This window comes from Myotis brandtii, unplaced genomic scaffold, assembly GCF_000412655.1.
Source record: "Myotis brandtii unplaced genomic scaffold, ASM41265v1 scaffold34, whole genome shotgun sequence".
Classification (NCBI taxonomy): domain Eukaryota; kingdom Metazoa; phylum Chordata; class Mammalia; order Chiroptera; family Vespertilionidae; genus Myotis; species Myotis brandtii.
The window spans coordinates 2,503,028-2,523,197 of NW_005363098.1; the positions used below are offsets into that span (position 1 = coordinate 2,503,028).

The following is a 20,170-nucleotide window of genomic DNA, read 5'->3' on the forward strand; positions in this document are numbered from 1 at the left end:
ATCATAAGAATTAAAATACATAAAATATAAAATAACAGTTTTCCTAAAAGACAAAACATTAAAGAGAAAAAAAGTAAGAATATCAGATACGTCAAAGGAATTCTTAAGATTACTTTAGTACAGACAACCAAGTATCAGAATTGAAAATATAGTGTCTGCAAAAAAGAAAAGGAAAAACTGGATTGACCTCAAAAAGAGGTTTAGGCTTCATCCTAAACTCTAGAGTTCACCTACTTATCTCTACATCAATAGCCTCTTCATCTGGCCAAATTCCCCATCTTCAATGGGATCCTCAGCACATCACTATTTGATAACTTTTCAAAATAAGTTTGAATTTAATTTAAAAGAAAAAAATAAAACTTTCCCACCAAATCCTGAAAATTAAAGGTATTTTGAGCCCAGCTGATGTGGCTCAGTGGTTGAGCTTTGACCTATGAACCAGGAGATCATGGTTCAATTCCCAGTCAAGACACATGCCCAGGTGGCCGATCCCCAGTGGGGGTGCATGGAGGAGGCAGCCTATCAATGATTATCTCCTCATTGATGTTTCTATCTCCCTCTCCCTTCTCCTCTGAAATCAATAAAAATATATTTTTTAAAGGTATTTTGAGTAGCAGATAAATTTAGGATAAGGAAAACAAAGAACACTATTGCCTAGCAGAAAAATAAATGGAAATTAATGGTACCAATTAACTAAAAATTAATAACTAGCGTCAAAACTTTTGGAAACAATAAATTTCAAGAAAAAAAAATGAAGATATCCACCTGATACAGTATGACATATTTGTAATCAGACAAGAATCTATGGTACTTTTTAGGTTCTACTGTAAGAACTTATTACTCTTGATGGAAAAGGTAAATGAACATTCTTCCTTTTCTATTAACCATCCCTTTTCTCGGGATACCCCTGTGTTCCTCTGCCACACAATCCTGCCATCTATTATAATAATCACTGCTAATGATATCAACATTTAAAAGGCAGACAAACAACTTACTTAGTCTTAACTTCTTAATCTCTTATAATTTATTTAAGCCTAACTGCATCCTTATTTAGCCCATTAATATGTTTAATGTTTACTAATTAAACCCATGCAATAAACTGTAGCTATCATTTATTGACTACTCACTGTGAGCCAGCCACTACGCTATACTTCATATACATTTCTTTACCCCTTAGAACAAGATAAGGACTAGAGAAGTTAAGTAATTTACCTAAGGCCATATAGTACGTGAAAAAGCGAATGTAAACTCAGATTAGAGTGATTAAATACCTTAGCTCTTAACCTCGGGGCAATAATTTCTTTATATCCCTAATCTTAAATCATTTCCTTTTCCATCAAAGTTTGCTTTGGTTAGAAGAGGCTCTGAGATAAGGTTTGGGAAATAGAAACTTTTCTCTTTTCTAAAACTCCTACCAGGTGGTTATATAACTTTTATAATTGATAAAATTAAAATCATTTGTAACTTTAATAAATTACAATATAGACACAGGAAATAGTCTAATTCTCTGTCCAAATATCATAATATAATAACTTGTTTAAAAATTCCAAAAAGCCCGATCATATAGAGCCAGGGTGAAGAATTTTTATTTTAAGTGCTATGAAAGGACATTAGAGAATTTTTACAGAAAAAGAGTTAATATCATCTATTCTAGATTTTTGAAGATTACTCTAGGACAGTGATGGCGAACCTTTTGAGCTCGGCATGTCAGCATTTTGAAAAACCCTAACTTAACTCTGGTGCCGTGTCACATATAGAAATTTTTTGATATTTGCAACCATAGTAAAACAAAGATGTATATTTTTGATATTTATTTTACATATTTAAATGCCATTTAACAAAGAAAAATCAACCAAAAAAATGAGTTCGCGTGTCAGAGGTTCGCCATCACTGCTCTAGGACATACAAGGTTATGGGGCAATAGACTGGACACATGCTCAAGAAAGGAGAATGGAAAGAGAAGGAAGCAGCAATATTGGGTCCCAAAATGAACCAGTCAATTGATTCTTAAAAAACAAAACTTGATGGTTTCTTGATTAAAGGAATAACAGCAGCTACCAAAAAGTAAAAAAAGAGAAAAACATCTTAATTGAGATTTAGGGAGGCAGCATAATCATATGATTAATATCAAAATTTCAAGAATTAGATTCCCTAATCTAAGTGGGTTAGATTCCCTAGTCCTTAACCCACTTCCACCTTTTACTACTTGTGTGATCTTCGGCAGTTATTTAACCTAATACTATCTTTCTCATAGGATTATTGTGTATATTAAATGAGAAAATACATAGAGCATCCAGTTCTATGCTTAATACACAGTAAGTGTTCAATAATTATTCGCTATACTATTAACAAATTGTGTATGTGTATAAACTTAATGAATAGCTCAGGAGAGGACTAAAACACAAACATGGAGAAGATGAAGAATTGAAGTTATAAAGTTTATAAAAAACATGTAATAGAAAGCATCTAGTACTTAACACACAGTAATTGTTCAATAAATATTAACTAATAACAAGACTCCAAATCCCTGTGAGTAGGATTACAAGTGATTTTTATTTTCATATTTATACTTTCTTATATGACTGTACAATTTCTATATGCAGCTTGGCCATATCCTATATCAAAATCAGCTAAAACGAAACTTTTTCATCTTTAAAAAATTAAAAACACCACACACAACATTTCATCATTTACCAGTATGTCATATTTATATTTCTTTGAGGGAAAAATATCCAATACTCAGAAAATAATAAGACATTCAGGACTTAGGCATTTCACTACTTTCAGAGTATGGATTCTGAAGTTCGGACTGCTGGGTCTGAATCCTATCATTTACTAATAATTCCATTAGCTTGAAAAAGTTACTCAAGCTCTATGCGCCTCAGATTCCTCATTTATAAGATGGAACTTACAACAGTATCCAACTCAAGAAGTTGTTGCACTTAATGAGTACATGTGAAGCACTTACAGTGCTTACTATATAATAATATGCTATTCTCTTTAGTGTAATTGTTCTGATATATTAGTTCCATTTATATAAATAATATTTCCCAATATACTATGATTCTAAGATTACCGTCAAAAAACTGGCTTCTTCTTTCTACTCGACTATTTTATATCACAGAGAGTTTTCATTCTCAATACTTTGGGCCTCAGAGGAAATACATATCAGCTAAGAGAGTATATGAAAGAAATACTGTTACTTACGATGTCTCTGAAGACAACTGCCCTAAGTCGATTGATATCCATGTCCTGTAGGAGCCTGTCAAAATCTCTCACTGGAGATATACCACCAGTTACCATGTCCACTGGACTCTAAGACAAAAAAAAAAAAAAAAATTACACAGATATTTTTTAAAGTAAACACGGTATTCCAGTAACCAGAGAAATCAGGCTATTAAGTACTTGTTTTTCATACTTCTTTCTCTCTCTGTTTTTCTGTTGTTATTGTTGTTGTTGTTTTTTGTTGTTATTGTTGTAGTTTTTGGATGCTGGGTTAGAGGTGGCGGTATAGAAGGGAGCCAGGAAGGAAAAAACAAACTGCATGCTAACTCACCAAGTACATGAAATACAAATTGACATAGTTGAAGGGGAAAGGTATTGTAGACACAAGAAAAGTAAACATTTGGAAAAGCAGACAAGATTAAGTATAAGCAAATCTTTACTGTGTATTTAAACACAAATATTTAAATGTTATGTCCACAGACTAAAATAACTATTTTAGGACCTCTGTCAGATTTATTTAACTTTATGTTGAAATGAACAAATAAAGTTAAGACTTAATCATAAATGAGTGTGCTATTTTACTTAATTAATGATTCTGTATCTCACCTTTGCTGTGGATTTCCCCATGGGGATCAGGCTGTGCACTGTTTTCTGGCCTTTGGTGGCATCTCCTCTTGTTTTCAGTTGTGAATGCTGCTGACACTCTAAGCAATTCCTGACTGCCACTGCACACACTGTTATTTATTTTAAGGAAAAGATTGGGTAAGAAAGGAAAATTATATTTAAGATTATGGAACTGATAAAAATCAGCTACCCAATACGATTTACATAAGATTTTATTGGAACCAGATTACCTTCAGCAAAGTCCTGAAATGTCCCTGGACTTTCTCACCTACTGTTTGTTTTCTGACTTTGGTAGTGACTCTGTAAGGGGCCACTGCTAAGAGGGAATCAGTTCAAGAACCTTAACATACTACTGTTTCTTAGATCTCACCTAAGCTACTTGCAATGATCTCTTATTAAGAAAAAGATAGGGGAAAAAGAACAAGAAAGAGAGTTGCAAAGGAACAGAAAGCAAGTCACACTGCATAAACTAGTCTATGACAATAACCTATTATCTTCATTGAAGTAGAATAGTTAAACTGGAAATGCATGTTTTTCTGATGATGTATTATTACAGCATTATATTAATAGAGTGATAGAGAGTACACTTTTATATGGGAATATTTATAGGGTCTACATTTTACTGGCTTTCATTAAAACTGTTTAAAGGGTGAAAAGCGGAAAGGAGATTACTATACAGTCCAAAATTACTTCTCTAAAAATCTAACCAATTGGGCAGCTACTTGAGTTACATAGAAATTAATTCTGAATTTTAAATGATGAATTAAGTAATGCACAATTGACGAATAATTGCTTGACTTCACATAATCACCTTACTTCCCAACCAGATCAGTAACACTCAATGTATCTGATCAGAATAAGAGTGGGAGAGCAAATTAGGAACAAAACAGCCCTGGCCAGATAGCTCAGTTCATTGGAGCATCATCCCATAAACCAAAAGGCTGTGGGTTCAATTCCTGATCAGGGCACAAACCAAGTTTGTGGGTTTGATCCCTGGTCTGAGTGTGTACGGGAGGGAACCAAATCAATGTTTCTCTCTCACATCAATGTCTCTCTCTTCCTCTCCCTTTGTCTCTCTAAAAATCGATAAAACATATACTCAGGTGAGGATTAAAAAAAGGAAATTAGGAACAAAACATAAATTAAAGTGGGGATTTTAAATACCACCAGACTACCATAAGGCAACAGGCACAGAATTGAGAAAGAGAAGCATTCAGAAAGGTGTTAAAAGTAAACAACAAAAATTAGAAAAAAGGAAGGAAAGGAGGAAGGGAGAATATGGAATGCAACTCTGTCAAATCCGGAATCATCCCCAGGAAAATAACCTTTGTACTATTTTTTGACAAGTTACATAAAAGAAAGTTTGGGTCTGCATTACAACCATAGAGGACTGCCTAGTGTCAATCAGTCCCAGGAGTACAGGTTACTCACTATTGTTGCCCTCTTACCTTCCTTCCCCAGCCTCAGGAAAGAGGAAACCAGGGATCAAAACATTTGGATTATTTACCAAGCTTACCATACTGTACTAAGTGACTTTGAACAAGTTACTTTCTGAGTCTCTTTTCCATATATAGGAAAAGATGGTGCTGCAGTAGATTGAATTTTCTCTTTATTTTCTTCTACAGCTATGAAAATTAGAGCATTACAGTATTCCCTAGCTTCCAAATCTGATGCTTCTTGAGTAAAGCAGTGCTAGTATAGCCTTGTATTTTTAATTCTAGAAATGTACTCTTTTTAGGAAAGTGGAGAGATTTTTAAAATGGCATAAACAAAAGCAATGGAGTCTCAATATTTTAATGACTAATTAAAAGTTTAAGGAAGTATACTGTAACAAAGAAGGGGTAGGATCACTAGTTAAACAAGCTACTATATTCACATTCCAACTTCACCAATTACACATTTTGAATTTCGATAAGTTCCCTATTTTCTCTGATCTCAACTTTCCTCATGAATAGAAAAAACGAAAATGGTTGTTGGCCCATTGTGAAAATCAGCAATAATGACAAATTACAGCAGTCAATAAGTAATAGCTGGTTTTGTTATGCTCACCATTTGAATCTTTTTTTTTAATTTATCTTTATTGTTGAAAGTATTCCCTCCCTAGGCCTTTACCACACTATTGTCTGAATCTTTCTTACTTAAAATTTTAAAACAACTTTCTAAAAATTGTTATGCCAAATTCTTTAAAGCATCCTAAGTTTAAAAGTACTCTGAATAGCATTTTGAGTAAAAATAATCACTGTACCAAAAATGACTAAGTACAAATATATCTCAGTTTATATAACACATTCTTACTAAATATGGGGAAATATTTCATTAATTAGACTTCCCACTTCTAATGCTGCCTTTTACAGTCTGTCTTCGTAAGTCATAGCTTGTAATGGTTTTGCTTCCACTTTCTGGTCCCACTCTCTCCAACCTACTTCTCTCCATTTAATAAGCAAATCATTAACAAAGTCTCAGTATTTACAACTGGATATAGGAAACCTTCTGTGTTAAGTAAAAAAAAAATGGTTCACCTAAGGCAGCCCAATAACACTAAAATTCTTTTCACGGATTTTAACTTTTACCTAAGGAAGTACTGCCTCCAGAAGAATAGAGGTTTAGTAATTTTATTAACTGCTTTAACAAATTACCACAGCTTATTTGGACAATAGCTGTGCTGGAATCATGCTAGTTTAGAACCTTGCTACTCAATTGTGTTAGTAAGAGAAGCAACATCAATATCACACAGACTTATTAGAAAGACAAGTTTAGGCTTCATACCAGACACATGTAATCTAAACTGCATTTTAACAAGATCCTCTCTGGTGATTTATGTGTATGAATTATTTTTTGTTCTTCTCTTTTCTTTAAAAAAATTTTTTTCAATTATAGTTGACATATATTATATTAGTTTCAGGTATACAGAGTGATTAAACATTTATATAACTTAGGAAGCAATCCCCCTAATAAGTCTACTGCTCATCTAACACCATACATACTTATTACAATATTACTGACTATAGTCTCTATGCTTTACCCCACATCCCTATGACTATTTTTACAACTGGTAATTTGCACATTAGCTGGGACTTGTTAGAAATACAATTTGAGGCCTCATCCCCGACCTATATAATCTACTCTGCATTTTAACCAGATCCTCTCTGGTGATTCATGTGTATAAATTTTCTTTTTTTAACTTGAGAAGCACTACCTTACAGCAAAAAAAAAAAAAAAAATGATCAGAGAAAGAGGGATAATGCTGACCAGAATCAACTTAGTTGATTTTTTTCAAAACATGTCCTTCCTCTTCTATACAATTTGTCGACTACTACTCTAGCACAGTGCACACACAGTCCTTCACTCTCTGCAAGTTTAAAAGTAGCATATGACGAAATGACTAGCACACATTTGCCTAACAACAAGAGAAAGATAATGTTCAATTTAATTTGTCTGGATTACTAAAACTTTTTCAAGTAAATTCCTAACTAATGGGTTTTAACAGCTCACCAAGTCGGAGACATTGCCGCAAAATTCCTCCAGATGACATATTTTTTTCAGCTTCAATTTCAGTAAAGCCCAGAGAACTTGCAAATATGAGCACATCCACAAGGCTGATTAGCCTCTGCAAAAATGTCACAGAGGCTTCTATGGAGAGGCCCTGAGTAGGCTCAATATTCTCCAGCTCATGCTGTAAAGAATCAAGTTTAACAATTACATCTATATTCTGATAAAAATCTAATTTTATTACATCATTCCCCAATGTTCTAAATTTTATAAAAGCCAGGCTTCCAGAAATCTACCACCACAAAGTGATTTCCTTATCATTTCATCTAAAAAAGGGCAAAGGAAACATACAGGTGAAACACTGTCAATCATTTCATATTCACTAACTGACACATCCCTAAGAAATCAACATTCCTTTTAGTACTTTCTTTTCTGTTGCTTTGATTTACAGCACATTCAAGTTTTAATCAATAAAGATGCATAAAAGTCATGTTTTCACACCAATTTTATAGAGTAGTTAAGTCCTTACTGTAGCCGATGTAGCAGCTGAAAGCAATGGCAGTATACCCCCACAAGCCATGACCATATTGTCCATCACTTGAGAGATGAGATGAATTGTGTTGTGTACAAAGATGACATTATCACTGCTATTCACGAAGTCCATAACTGTCTTTGTTGAATGGCTGTCCAAAGATAAATGGTGTTTACTGATAAAGCTAAAGAAAGGAAATCACAATTTGCCTACTTGAGGGGAGGGAGGATAAGAAGGTGCTTTTGCTTCATCTTGAAAGCTTGAGTAAGATAATGATGCAGCAGGCACATGGGGGTGTATACTTCCTCAGAAGATGCGGGCCATTCCATAGCAGCAGTTACTATCCAAGCCCTTTTCCAGTGCTGAAACATAAATACTATTCATCTGACACTTGATATAAAAAGTTGAACTAAAATATCCTTAACTGGGAACAAAACTGAGAAGCCATGTGGCAAACATTAAGAGGTAAATGGTGCTAAATGTGCTACTGAAAATGAGTTTTCTACTAACATTTTCTTAATTTCATAATATGCTTTTAAATGGAGTAAAAGTAGTATACAAATAACAATAAACAAATTAGCACTTTTAAACTCATAAATCATACAATCAAGGATAATCTGAAACACAGATTTTGTTATACCAAAAATTCACTGGAGAACTGGAAGTTATTCTTAAATGCCAATTTTTTAGTTGCTCTAATAATAAACCCATTTGGTGGATCTACCTCCAGGTGAATTACATACTGTAAAATATGTTACAGGAAATAAATGTTCATCAAATATTTAAAAAGAAAAATCTTCAAGTTTTTGTAATGAGACAGAGTAACTCATTTTTATGACAAATAAGTTAATTCAATAAAACCTTATCACAGAAATAATTTATACTCTATTTTTGAGCGATTAATTGCAAAATGTTAACTAAGTAAATTTCTTTGAAAGCAAAGGCTAAAATTTATTATACAACATCTTCTATAATAAACATATGGACAAACCTTCTCCACATCTGTATATCTGTTTCTATTGAAAATAACAGATCAGTGAGCAAACGCTGATGCATATGAGACCATTTGAATTCAGGAATACGAAACATAGTAGGTCTGGAATCCCTCCTTTGTCCGTTAACGACATCTGATGCTATTCCTTGCCCTGACTGCTCCTGTTGCCTTGACGTCTAATACAGAAAATTAAAAAGAGTAATAAAATAAGTTCAATTCCAAAGGAAGGCATTAATAAGTAATTTAAAACCTTCTATAAAATGCATCTAACAAATACATTTTAAGATACTAAGGAACCAAATTAAAGAAAAACTATCAATGAGTAATAAAAATACTTTAATACATTTAAAACAGTTGTCAAATATATTAAACTAGCACAATTCAACATACTTAACTTGGAATCACGTTAGTATTACCACCAGCTGATGTAGCGTTTTATAAAAGAATTCAGAGAAGTTCTTTGTTTTGAATATTAGCATGAAAGAAAGGCAGTATCTGGATTATAAACTGGCTAGAATTAAGAACAACAACAACAAAAAGACAACAGAATAAAGGACAAACCAACAAAACAGGAAGGAGGGAGAGAGAAAAGAATTGAATAAAGTGGAAAAGGACACATGCAACCAACGATTGTCTCATGAATCCCTCTGGATACTAATAAAGGAGAAAGCTGGGCCTCCAGATCTCACAAAAGCTTCCCTCATTCAAATTAAACACACTTCATGGGACAATTTTAAACCACACACTTTGTATAAAACAGTACACACTAGCAGGTGGTTCTGCAGGAATGTAAATCTAGAATTTGTTGGAAAATTAATGTGCTATGGCTGGGTTATCAAAAAAAATGTAAAAAACAAGTATTTCTAATATTTGCTTTATAAAGCAAAATTATGCCAATCCTGAAAATTGATAGTAGTAACTTTTAGTGATGCTAATAAAAGTTGCCATTAAATGAACTCATACTACAAGCCAAATGCTGTGCTAAAGAAATAAAATCTTGAGATACATTGCATTTATGTAATTGCAAATAGGATACAATGAATTCTAAACAAAAATAAAATATACATATACTTGCTCTATTTTAACTCAGGCAAATACATTTCAAGAAGACATAATCACCTCAAGCACAGGTTGAAGAGGTTGAGATGCCTCCACGTTAGTACTGGCCTTCAATTCCAGTTTCTCAGTATCTGTGGCAACACTGGAAACATCCAACCTCGCAATCTTCTGGTCAGAAGTGGTAGGAGACTCTAAGACATTACCATGAGCATCATTAATTGCTTTGGTTTTTCTAGCCAAGTCAGTTTTCTTCCCTTCATCCAGCATCTGACCAATGTCTGATTGCATAACTGTTTGGGAAGCAGTCGTGTCTGGTGAGGTAGCTGAAGACCCTGCATCTTTAGAATCTTGAGTTTCAGTATCAGCTTGCTTCTTACTTACAGGTTCCTCCTCTTGAAGTGTTAATTTTTGGTCATTACTAAACATGTCCAGTCTTTCCCTGGCTTCAGTTGTATGGGGAGACAAACTATTTCCCTGAAGCTCTGTGGGTAGACTGGCTTCCTCAGTAGGACTACTATCTACCTTCAGTTCTACATAATCCTCATCATCTTCTTCCTCTCCTATAGACTTATCCAATAATTCTGGCGCCTCTGAAGCATCCTCTTCTGAAGGAGAACTTACTGAAGCAGTTACTTCACTGACAGTCATATCTTTGGCACCTGTTTTCAAAGTATTAGAGAAAATGGTCCCAACTTCTACTGTGTCAGAAGGTACTTCTAAATCACCTGCATTTGCTATGTCATTTATCGGCGTTTTCTCTAAAGGGACTTCATCAAGTAACTCTTCATTTCCTTGCCCAGTTTTCATTTCTTCATTAGCTGTATTATAAGTCTGCAGTTCAATGTTGGAGGCAGAGTCAGAAGAACTTGTCTTCTCAATACTTGACTTTCCATCACTATTTTTGGTGACATGAGGAGACACAGGAGAATCCTTCGTATCTGATTGTTGGGATCCTCCAGAAACATTTACATCCCCACTAATGCCAGAAACTGCTTGAACTGAACTTGAAGAACATTGCCCTATATCATCAACATTTCCCTGGTATTCCCTAAATATGTTGGCAAGGTTTTCTTTGTGTATTTCGAAAGTGACCTAGATGAAAGATATATATTTAGTCAAAATAGGCAAAAAAAAATGAACAAAGCATGCAGAACATAAATATATTTAACAACTTTCAAATATGCAGTTTATATAAATGCAATAAAACAATTTTCCTGTAATATCCTTATAAAATGATAAGTCAATCACAAAATTATGAACAATCAAGAAAAATTATAGCTAATCTAAATGCTAACAGGTAGCATGCCATCAAACTACACAATAAGAACATAGTTATTTAGACTATTTGAGATGTACAGGAAAAGAACACCCTAGTCCAGGGGTGGGCAAACTTTTTGACTCGAGGGCCACAATGGGTTCTTAAACTGGACCGGAGGGCCGGAACAAAAGCATGGATGGAGTGTTTGTGTGAACTAATATAAATTCAAAGTAAACATCATTACATAAAAGGGTACGGTTTTTTTTTTTTTTTTTAGTTTTATTCATTTCAAACGGGCCGGATCCGGTCCGCGGGCCGCAGTTTGCCCACGGCTGCCCTAGTCTATTGACCTCTACCAACTTGTACCAGAATCTAAGTATGTACCATTGAAAAGTGTGTGGTGCACTAGATAACACATTGTTTCAACTGCAATGAAAACTCATTTCCCCATGATTTATCCTCAGCAGAGATTAAAAACTATCAATTAAGCTCACAATTTGAGCATCTCTCTATAAATTAAACTAGAGGCCTGATGCACAAAATTCATGCAAGGGGCTAGGCCCTCGCAGCCACGATGGCTTGTCTCAGCCCTTGCAGCCCCGGCTTCCTCCGGAAGGTCACCCGGAAGGACGTCCGGAAGGTCGTTCAGCTGTCCAGTCTAATTAGCATATTACGCTTTTATTGTTATAGGCTAGAAGCCTGGTGCAAGACATTCGTGCACTGGAGTGGGGGGTTCCCTCAACCCAGCCTGCACCCTCTCACAGGGAGTGGACCTAAGCCAGCAGTCGGGCATCCCCCGAGGGGTCCTTAGTGCTGCTGCGGAGGCGGGAGAGGCTCCCGCCACCACTGCTGCACTCGCCAGCCATGAACCCGGCTTCTAGCTGAGCAGCGCTCCCCCTGTGGGAGTGCACTGATCATCAGCTCCTGCATTGAGCGTCTGCCCCCTGGAAGTCAGTGCACTTCATAGCAACCGGTCGTTCCACCATTCGGTCGATTTGCGTATTAGCCTTCTATTATATAGGATTACTAAAACCTTTTTTACTAAGCTAGAAAATACAAATTCTTTTAGAAGTGAAAATAAAATTCAACCTTTCACCAAAGGTCAACGGTAATTTTCTAAGTCTGAACTGTCACAAATGGCCTGCAAGTTACAGTTATTCCAGCTATGCACCCATTCATTCCACTTGTATGTGACTGGCTACTATGTATTTAACAGTGTCAGCACATCATGCTTGGCCTTTTACCAAACTAAATGAAAAAAAAATTGATTAGGAAAAAGTATAAAAGTGAGTGCTTTGATTTTTAATGTCAAAGGTTTGATTTTTTATCTCATCAATATTATCTTATAGGCAATCATTATGTGATTGTCACTGGTGTTGCAATGGGAAATGTCTCTCAAAAGGTTATAATACTTGAAGAAAGTAGAAGCATAATTACAGTTTATTAATGCGAGAATTGTTTGTACCTATAACTTATGAGAGATATATAGTAAACTGAACCTTTAGTCAGTAAACTGTAATTGAGCCCTAGTATAGAGGGATGGTAGTGGTTAATAACAAAATGATTTTTTATGCCCAAATATCCATAGGCCTTTTTGAATCACAGGGGAGTATACACATAGGCAAAAGGCAAGGAAAAATAATAATACACAATGCACACATTTCCTTCTATAGCTATTAACTAGCCTTGAATCATGGACGTTCACAGTACATTCATGCCATGATGTGATATAGCTAAAAATAAAAATGTTCAGGGCTCCTGCCGAGGGGACAGCTGGCTGCACCCAACCTGAATCTGCAGAGCACTCCCCCCTGGGGGAGCTAGAGTCGGAGACTCTGGCAGAGACTGCATGGTATGGCTCTGGAGTAGGGGCCCCAGCTGAGTTCCTGACCATGCTGCCCCCAAGTAGGAGACCCACTAGCCCCATCCTCCTGACCCCAGTAACCCCACCCTACTGAGCTCTCGCCTTGTGGAAGGGTCTATGAGGCACGGCCAGCCTGGGCCCACTCTACAGTCTTTCTTCAGAAGGCTGTGGAGGAAGACCAGGCAACCTTGGGGGGTGGCTGAGTAGCAGAGGTAGAGGCAGACCTCAGAAAGCCTTTGGCCTTTTATTGATTTGCCCCCAGCTCAGAGCTCAAAATAAACATATAAGATAAATGTCAAGTAATAAGAAATCTGGAAGAAAAAAGGAGGTGGAAAATAACTAAAGACAGTCTAGGTGGAAAGGTGTATTTTGCTAGGGTAAGTGGGCAAGGTATCTGAAGATATTACATTTGAAAAGAGATAAGAATAAAGTGAGAGAGCAAGCATATCAAAAGTAAAACAGATTCAGGCAGAAGGAAGAACAAATGCAAAGGCCCTAAAACCAAAATAAGCATGGTATGTTTGAGGAATGATAGACCAGTAGACAGAGAACTATATATGGTAAAGTCAGAGATGTAGCCATTGGCTAGATCATGAAGACGGAGCATTACAGACTGTGTTAAAGACTGAATTTTATTCTGAGTGAGAGAGCACCATTAGAGAAATCCAAGTACAAAGGAGACATGATCTGATTTCTTACAGTATCAGTTTATTTAGAAAACTGACTTTAGGGAGATCATTTCTGCACTGACACTATCACCTAAGGAACACAAGTCACATAACTACCAATCTCACAGTGATTTTCAAAATACAGATCACTTATCTCTACAACAGCCAGTGCTAGAATGAGTTTAGTTTTCAATAATCATTTGCTTTTTCTTATTCAAATTAAGGATTTTTAAATTGTTTTATTATGAAACGTATCACTAAATCTCTTGCTAGTTCTACATCCCAGGGAGGTCTTTCCGTGGGGCTATGGGACTATCTCTTTGCAACATGAACATCAAGGATGGTGGGGCCCTGTCTCCTGTCCCTATGGGAGTTCAGAGCCTGGGTACTTGACTCCAGATGTCAAAAATGTATAAGAATACTAATTTTTCTTTTGGATAAAAGCCAGTGGATTGTACCTGCTTCTGAACTTGTAGTCAAATCTATTCAAAATAGTGCTTTGCCTTTCCTAAGCAAACCAACTTGTTTACTGTTTCTTCTGTAAATATGTATATTAAAAATGCTTTTTAAATTCTAAAGTTGACTTTTAAATTTCCCCTTGGTGTACTCCAATTGCCTAAAAGCAAAATTGCCAATGAGCAATTATCATTGCTGTGATCTTTTTTTTGATACTGTTTTCCTAATGGTATTTGTGACTGATAATTCCTAATTAATTACCAGATATTGTTCTAAATTACCCAGCTAAAAGACTAGTCATTAATCTTCACAATCATTTGATAGCTAATCTATAGCTGTTTGTAATGTTTGGAAAGCACTTCTATAAACTACTAGTTAGAGATACTCTTGAGCTAATAACTACAACATTTCTTTTGCCGTTACTTTCAACTTAATTAGCACTCAAATTTACTAATTAGGAGCTAAAAGATGAATGCATCAAGAAATTAATATTTTAATAATATATTTTTTTAATTTTAACTTATAAAAAATTTACTTTTAAATGTTAGGCAATATTTAGGAACAGGCTTTCTTTTTCAAGCAAATGCATCTTTTTCACTGTACTTTATTTTCCTATGGAAATAGAAGCTGAATATCATACACTAACTTCTAATTCTTAGGTCACCAACCTTTCCACAGTTGATAAATAAGACATGTCTTAAAAAATCGCTAAGTCTTCCCATATGGAGTAGCATCCATAAGCATAGCTCACAGTGATTACCACCACACAATATATCTTTCACAAAGACTCTGATCCAACACCTTGCAACAATGGTATATGATAACACATAATTAAGATCAGATTATAAATGTGTATGCTTATAAAAATTTACTGATCTCATTTATGCAAATCACATTGATTATAAATCTAAATACTCTGGTTCTAACCTAACCTCTTAAGTGCTACCCTAATACAACCTGACTTGAATAATATCAAGAATAAAGCTTATGCTATCCTAAGAAAACTACCTAAAAGAACAGATAGGAAAATTAACATCATAAGTTCAATAACAAAGGGCAAGAAGCCCAGGAGGAAAACAAATCATATATATAATAAGCATATACTCATGGAATAAACATTTTTAATATATTTTTATTGATTTCAGAGAGGCAGGGAGAGGGAGAGATAGAAAGAAACATTTTTTGAATAACTAGTGTATTTTGATGGGGTCCAGAAGACAATACCCCAAAATATAGCATGTTGGATACTGAATATTTTAAAAAGAAGGAATTTAAGAAACAGGTACAGGAAAAACTCTGACCTCTCAATCCTCCCCTGAAATGGATCATAGATTTTAAAAATATCACCTCCACCAATTTTTCCAAATAAAGTTTTGGAGATAGCCAGAATATGAAAAGTAAACTTGAATCATTTATTCAATCATTCCTTCCTAGAATTATAAGTGGTCTAACAGCATCCGATATTAATTCCATCAAAACTACAGCTTTTGCCCTAACCGGTTTGAGTGAGTGGATAGAGCATCGGCCTGCGGACTGAAAGGTCCCAGGTTCGATTCCCGTCCAGGGCATGTTGGTTGCGGGCACATCCCCGGTAGGGGGTGTGCAGGAGGCAGCCGATCGATGTTTCTCTCTCATTGATGTTTCTAACTCTCTATCCCTCTCCCTTCCTCTCTGTAAAAAACATATATTTTTTTAAAAACCTACAGCTTTTGCTTTTAATTTTACTTCTCCATAATATGATGCACTATCTACACTTAATTACATGCAGCCATTAAAATTCATGTAAGGAAACAACAGCAACAAAAAACCAGACTCACAGAAAAAGAGATCAAACAAACTGTTGCCAGAAGGGGGTGGAAGTGAAAAAATGTGAAAGGGAATGTAGTAATGTTGTGGTAAGTTTGCACAGTGATACATGATTACTAGAATTAGTGTGATGATCACATTGTATGATATACGTATAAATGTTGAATCGCTCCACTGCACACCTGAAATACAATATTGTGTAACAACTACATTTAAATAAAAAATAATTTTAAAAGCACTAGCCCTAGCTGATTTTCTCAGTGGTTAGAGGACCAATCGAACCCATGGACTGAAGGGTCCTGGGTTCGATTCCAGTCAAGGGCTCCTACTTTGGTTACTGGCTCAATCCCTGGCCCGATTGGGGTGCATGCAGGAGGCAACCAATTGATGTGTCTCTCTCACATCGATGTTTCTCTCTCTCTCTCTGTCGCTCCCCCTCCCTTCCACTCTCTCTAAAAAAAGCAATGGGAAAAAATAACCTTGGGTGAGGATTAACAAAAATAAAAAATCAATTAATTTTTTTAAAAATACTAAATTACCCAATGCTAGTAAAGTTTTGAGGGAAAAGGTACACACCACTGGTATAACATATTGGTGCAGCAAGCTCTAAAAATGTAGTGTGGCAGTACATACCAAAAGCGACAAAAATATCAAAATATCCTGACTCTTGGGAACTAAGCTAAGAAGAAATAAAGGAAATGAGAAAAGGAACAAATAACTATTTCACCTGTCCCTCTATCCTCTGGGTACTGAGTAAGGCACTGTACATTCATAATTCTCATTTCCATTTTCTGATAAATGAATTAAGCATCAGATAAGTTTGATAATGTGCCCAAGACCTTCCACAGGAAGTTAAATCCAGAATCACCTGAGTCCAAAGTTTTTTCCACTACAACACGACGAATGCCTAAATGTAAGAGTCATGGGCACACAATTTTCTGATAGTGTTCTAGAATAGGTGTCTGCAAATTACAGCACTCACACTAACTCCAGCTACAGTCTGTTGTTCTAAATAAAACATCATTATAACAAAAATAAATGTAAAATATTCATGTAAGAAATATATCATTAAATGAAATTATAAAATATAAGTATGATAATAATTTTTGTAAGAAAATAATTATATGTATGTATACATTTATACATATAACAGAAGATACAAAGTTTTACATCAAAATGGTAATACTAAGTCAAACACAGGTGAGTCGATAATGGGTGATTCTTGGTTTCTGTGTGTATACACTGGTACTAGGTTCCAAATTTCCTACAATTAGCACATATTATTTTTAAAAGTATAAAATAAATGTGGAAATTTTTATAACTCTTAAATTTATTTTAAAAATATGAAGCTTTTAATTTCATTATATAATCACCATAAACTCACTCATATAAACACGTGCATATTTATATATACCAGTTTATCGCTTGTGATTTTTTTAAAAAATACTTTTAAAAAAACACTTAGAAAATTCTAACAAAACTGACTTCCACCTGCTTTATCCAACCTAAACTGTATTTTCTTCTGATATAAAATGACTGACATTTGTTTAAGCCATCATTGTTAACCACAAGTAAAATCTTAAGATATTTCCAATATAATCCAAAATAATTAAATACTTTACCCAAACTAGTCATATGGAGGAAAACATAAATCATATTGTACTTTTAACTCAAGTGTGAATTAACTTTTAGTTGATGATTATTTCAAGTCATAGGCCCATTCTAAATTTATGGCAATCAATATAGGTATCTACAGTTTTTAGTCTTATTTGTTTAGAAAAATAATTTTTGAACAGTTCTTCAAATTTGGAATATATTAAATTATTTTAAATTTTAATTGAAGAGTAGAAGCATGTTAGCAGACCAAGTGAAAATAGTATTATTTAATTACTCAACATCGATGTTCCATTTAAAGCATAAAAAAAAAATAAAAGAAAAAGAAAAATACTGAAAACCTAAAGAACTCACAAGAAAATAATGGAATTAAAAGATTACTCTTAACAGGTACATATTTGAAACCTTCTGACCAAAATAACCAACACAGTGCAGTTATACCAGAAGAGCCTATTACTGCTTATAAAACCTAGTCCAGCTGTCGGAGGAGAGGGATACAGTGACAAACAGCTTCCCTGCTACAAAGGTGGCAGGAAATCTATCAAAGTGGACAATAAAATTGCAATTGAGTTTCTTTGGCTTTTTATAGCAGCTGAATGAATCCTGTGTAACTCTGCAAAACCTATCCAATTCTGCAGCATTAGTTTACACACTAGTACTTTATCAAGAACCATGTTATAACTTTGAGATACTGAGCTTTAAAATGGCTGTATAAAGGAAAAATAAGCATTATTCCAGTATCATATGCATGAAAAGATTTTTAAAGCTTTAGAATGAATACTTCCCAGAGGGAAAAATTTGATTCCAATAATTTCAGCAGAATTTTAACAGCATGCAGCAAATTGCTCACCTAATTACTGAATCCCTTCAGCTCCATCCTAAACATCATTAAATATTGATTTGAAAACCTTAAAGTATAACTTGTCCATTTTATTTTAAAAATAGATGTCAAGATATTAAAATTCCAAAATAATTAACAGAGTAATCTCAAATAAATTACTGTGTATAAACCTTATGAAACAGAAAAGTGTTGGGTCAATAAAGGAAATTCAGCCCTAGCTGGTTTGGCTCAGTGGATAGAGCATCACCCTGCTGACTGGAGTGTTCCAGGTTCGATTCCAGTCAAGGGCACGTACCTCGGTCGCAGGCTCCTCCCTGGCCTGGGTCCTGGTCAGGGCACATGCAAAAGGCAACCAATCGATGTGTTTCTCTCACATCAGAGTTTCTCTCTGTCTTCCCCTCTTTCTTCCACTCTCTTTAAAATCAATGGAAAAATATCCTCAGGCGAGGATTTAAAAAAATAAAGGAAATTCACACAAAGAAATAAAACTAAAGGACATTTATTAAACATTAAAATTAAAGATGAAAAACATAAGACTCAACTTGTTACTTCAAATTTTTCTTACCCCCCTCATGGACTTAAGTAAAGCTTTAGCATTTATTTTTTAAAGTATATTTTAACAGCAAAAAGTGCACATATAAAATTACTCAATTAATTTAATTAGAACTTATTCTGCTTTATAACTAATTCTAAAACTTGAGTCAAAGACAGGTTCTTGGCTCAACGTAGGCAAGAGACCTCTCCATAAAGCAACTATATTTTCTTTGCAGTTTTTTGTTTTGTTAATCCTCACCTCACCCAAGGATATTTTTTTCCATTGATTTTTAGAGAGAGTGGAAGGGAGGGGGGGTAGAGGTAGAGAGAGAGAGAGAGAGAGAGAGAGAGAAACAACCATGTGAGAGAGGACACATTGACTGGTTGCTTGAGGGGATCAAGCCTCGAACCGAGGTACATGCTCTTGACCGGAATCAAACCTGCATCCATTCAGTCTGCGGGCTGATGCTCTATCTTCTGAGCCAAACCGACTATGGATGCAAAGTTTTTAAGATCTGTTTAAAGCCATATGTCACTGTAGTACAGAAAAATATAACCTGATTAATCAAAACTATATAGATAGCACACAAAATATAAAGCCTACTTTGGTTTGTTGTGTCTTAAAAATATTGATTTCAAATAATACATAAAAACACAATTCATATTTCTTCCTTTAACAGTCTCTGCACCATAACATATGCTCCTAGAAAGATAAAAAAGGTTTACTTTATTTTTTAAAAATGCAGTATGGGATCTTTACTGGGGCCCATATTTAATTTACATAGTATTCCTCTACTTTCCATAGCTCTAAAGAGTATATCACATTATGTTAGTAGCTTAGCATATAAAGGTGAAAAGCAGAGAATTTTATAACAGTTGGTAAAAAATAATTTCCTGTACACAAGAGAGGTGTTCGTAATTTAGACTGTATAACAAGGGCTTTTTAAAAAAGCAGATTTCAGGGAACATCCCATGAAATTCAGATGGATATTCTAAGGTGGGGTTCATAATAATATGCACACCCCAAGTTACTCTGATGAGGTGGTCCCCAAATTATACTGTGTGTGACTGGACATGGGAAGTTTAAAGGTAGTTGCTGCAGCTGCTTGATGGATCACTGGTGAGGGAAGACTGAGACACCAAGGCACACATGGGTGGCATGGGGCCACATGATAGTTGAACCAAACAGCGCCAAACAACGATGAT

The 20,170-nt window shown here is 35.0% G+C and overlaps 1 protein-coding gene across 4 annotated transcripts in view; it reads right to left on the minus strand.

Moving 5' to 3' along the window:
- Positions 1 to 20,170, minus strand: part of LRBA (LPS-responsive vesicle trafficking, beach and anchor containing) — a 566,714-nt gene that overhangs the window by 442,622 nt on the left and 103,922 nt on the right. For all 4 annotated transcript variants that reach the window (XM_005871408.2, XM_014543868.1, XM_014543867.1 and 1 more), the window contains exons 23-28: positions 9,984 to 11,015; positions 8,862 to 9,040; positions 7,868 to 8,021; positions 7,342 to 7,522; positions 3,832 to 3,959; positions 3,208 to 3,315 (exon numbers count right to left, since the gene is read on the minus strand). In XM_005871408.2, the coding sequence (XP_005871470.1) occupies positions 3,208 to 3,315; positions 3,832 to 3,959; positions 7,342 to 7,522; positions 7,868 to 8,021; positions 8,862 to 9,040; positions 9,984 to 11,015 (1,782 nt within the window). The remainder of the gene's footprint in view (positions 1 to 3,207; positions 3,316 to 3,831; positions 3,960 to 7,341; positions 7,523 to 7,867; positions 8,022 to 8,861; positions 9,041 to 9,983; positions 11,016 to 20,170) is intronic.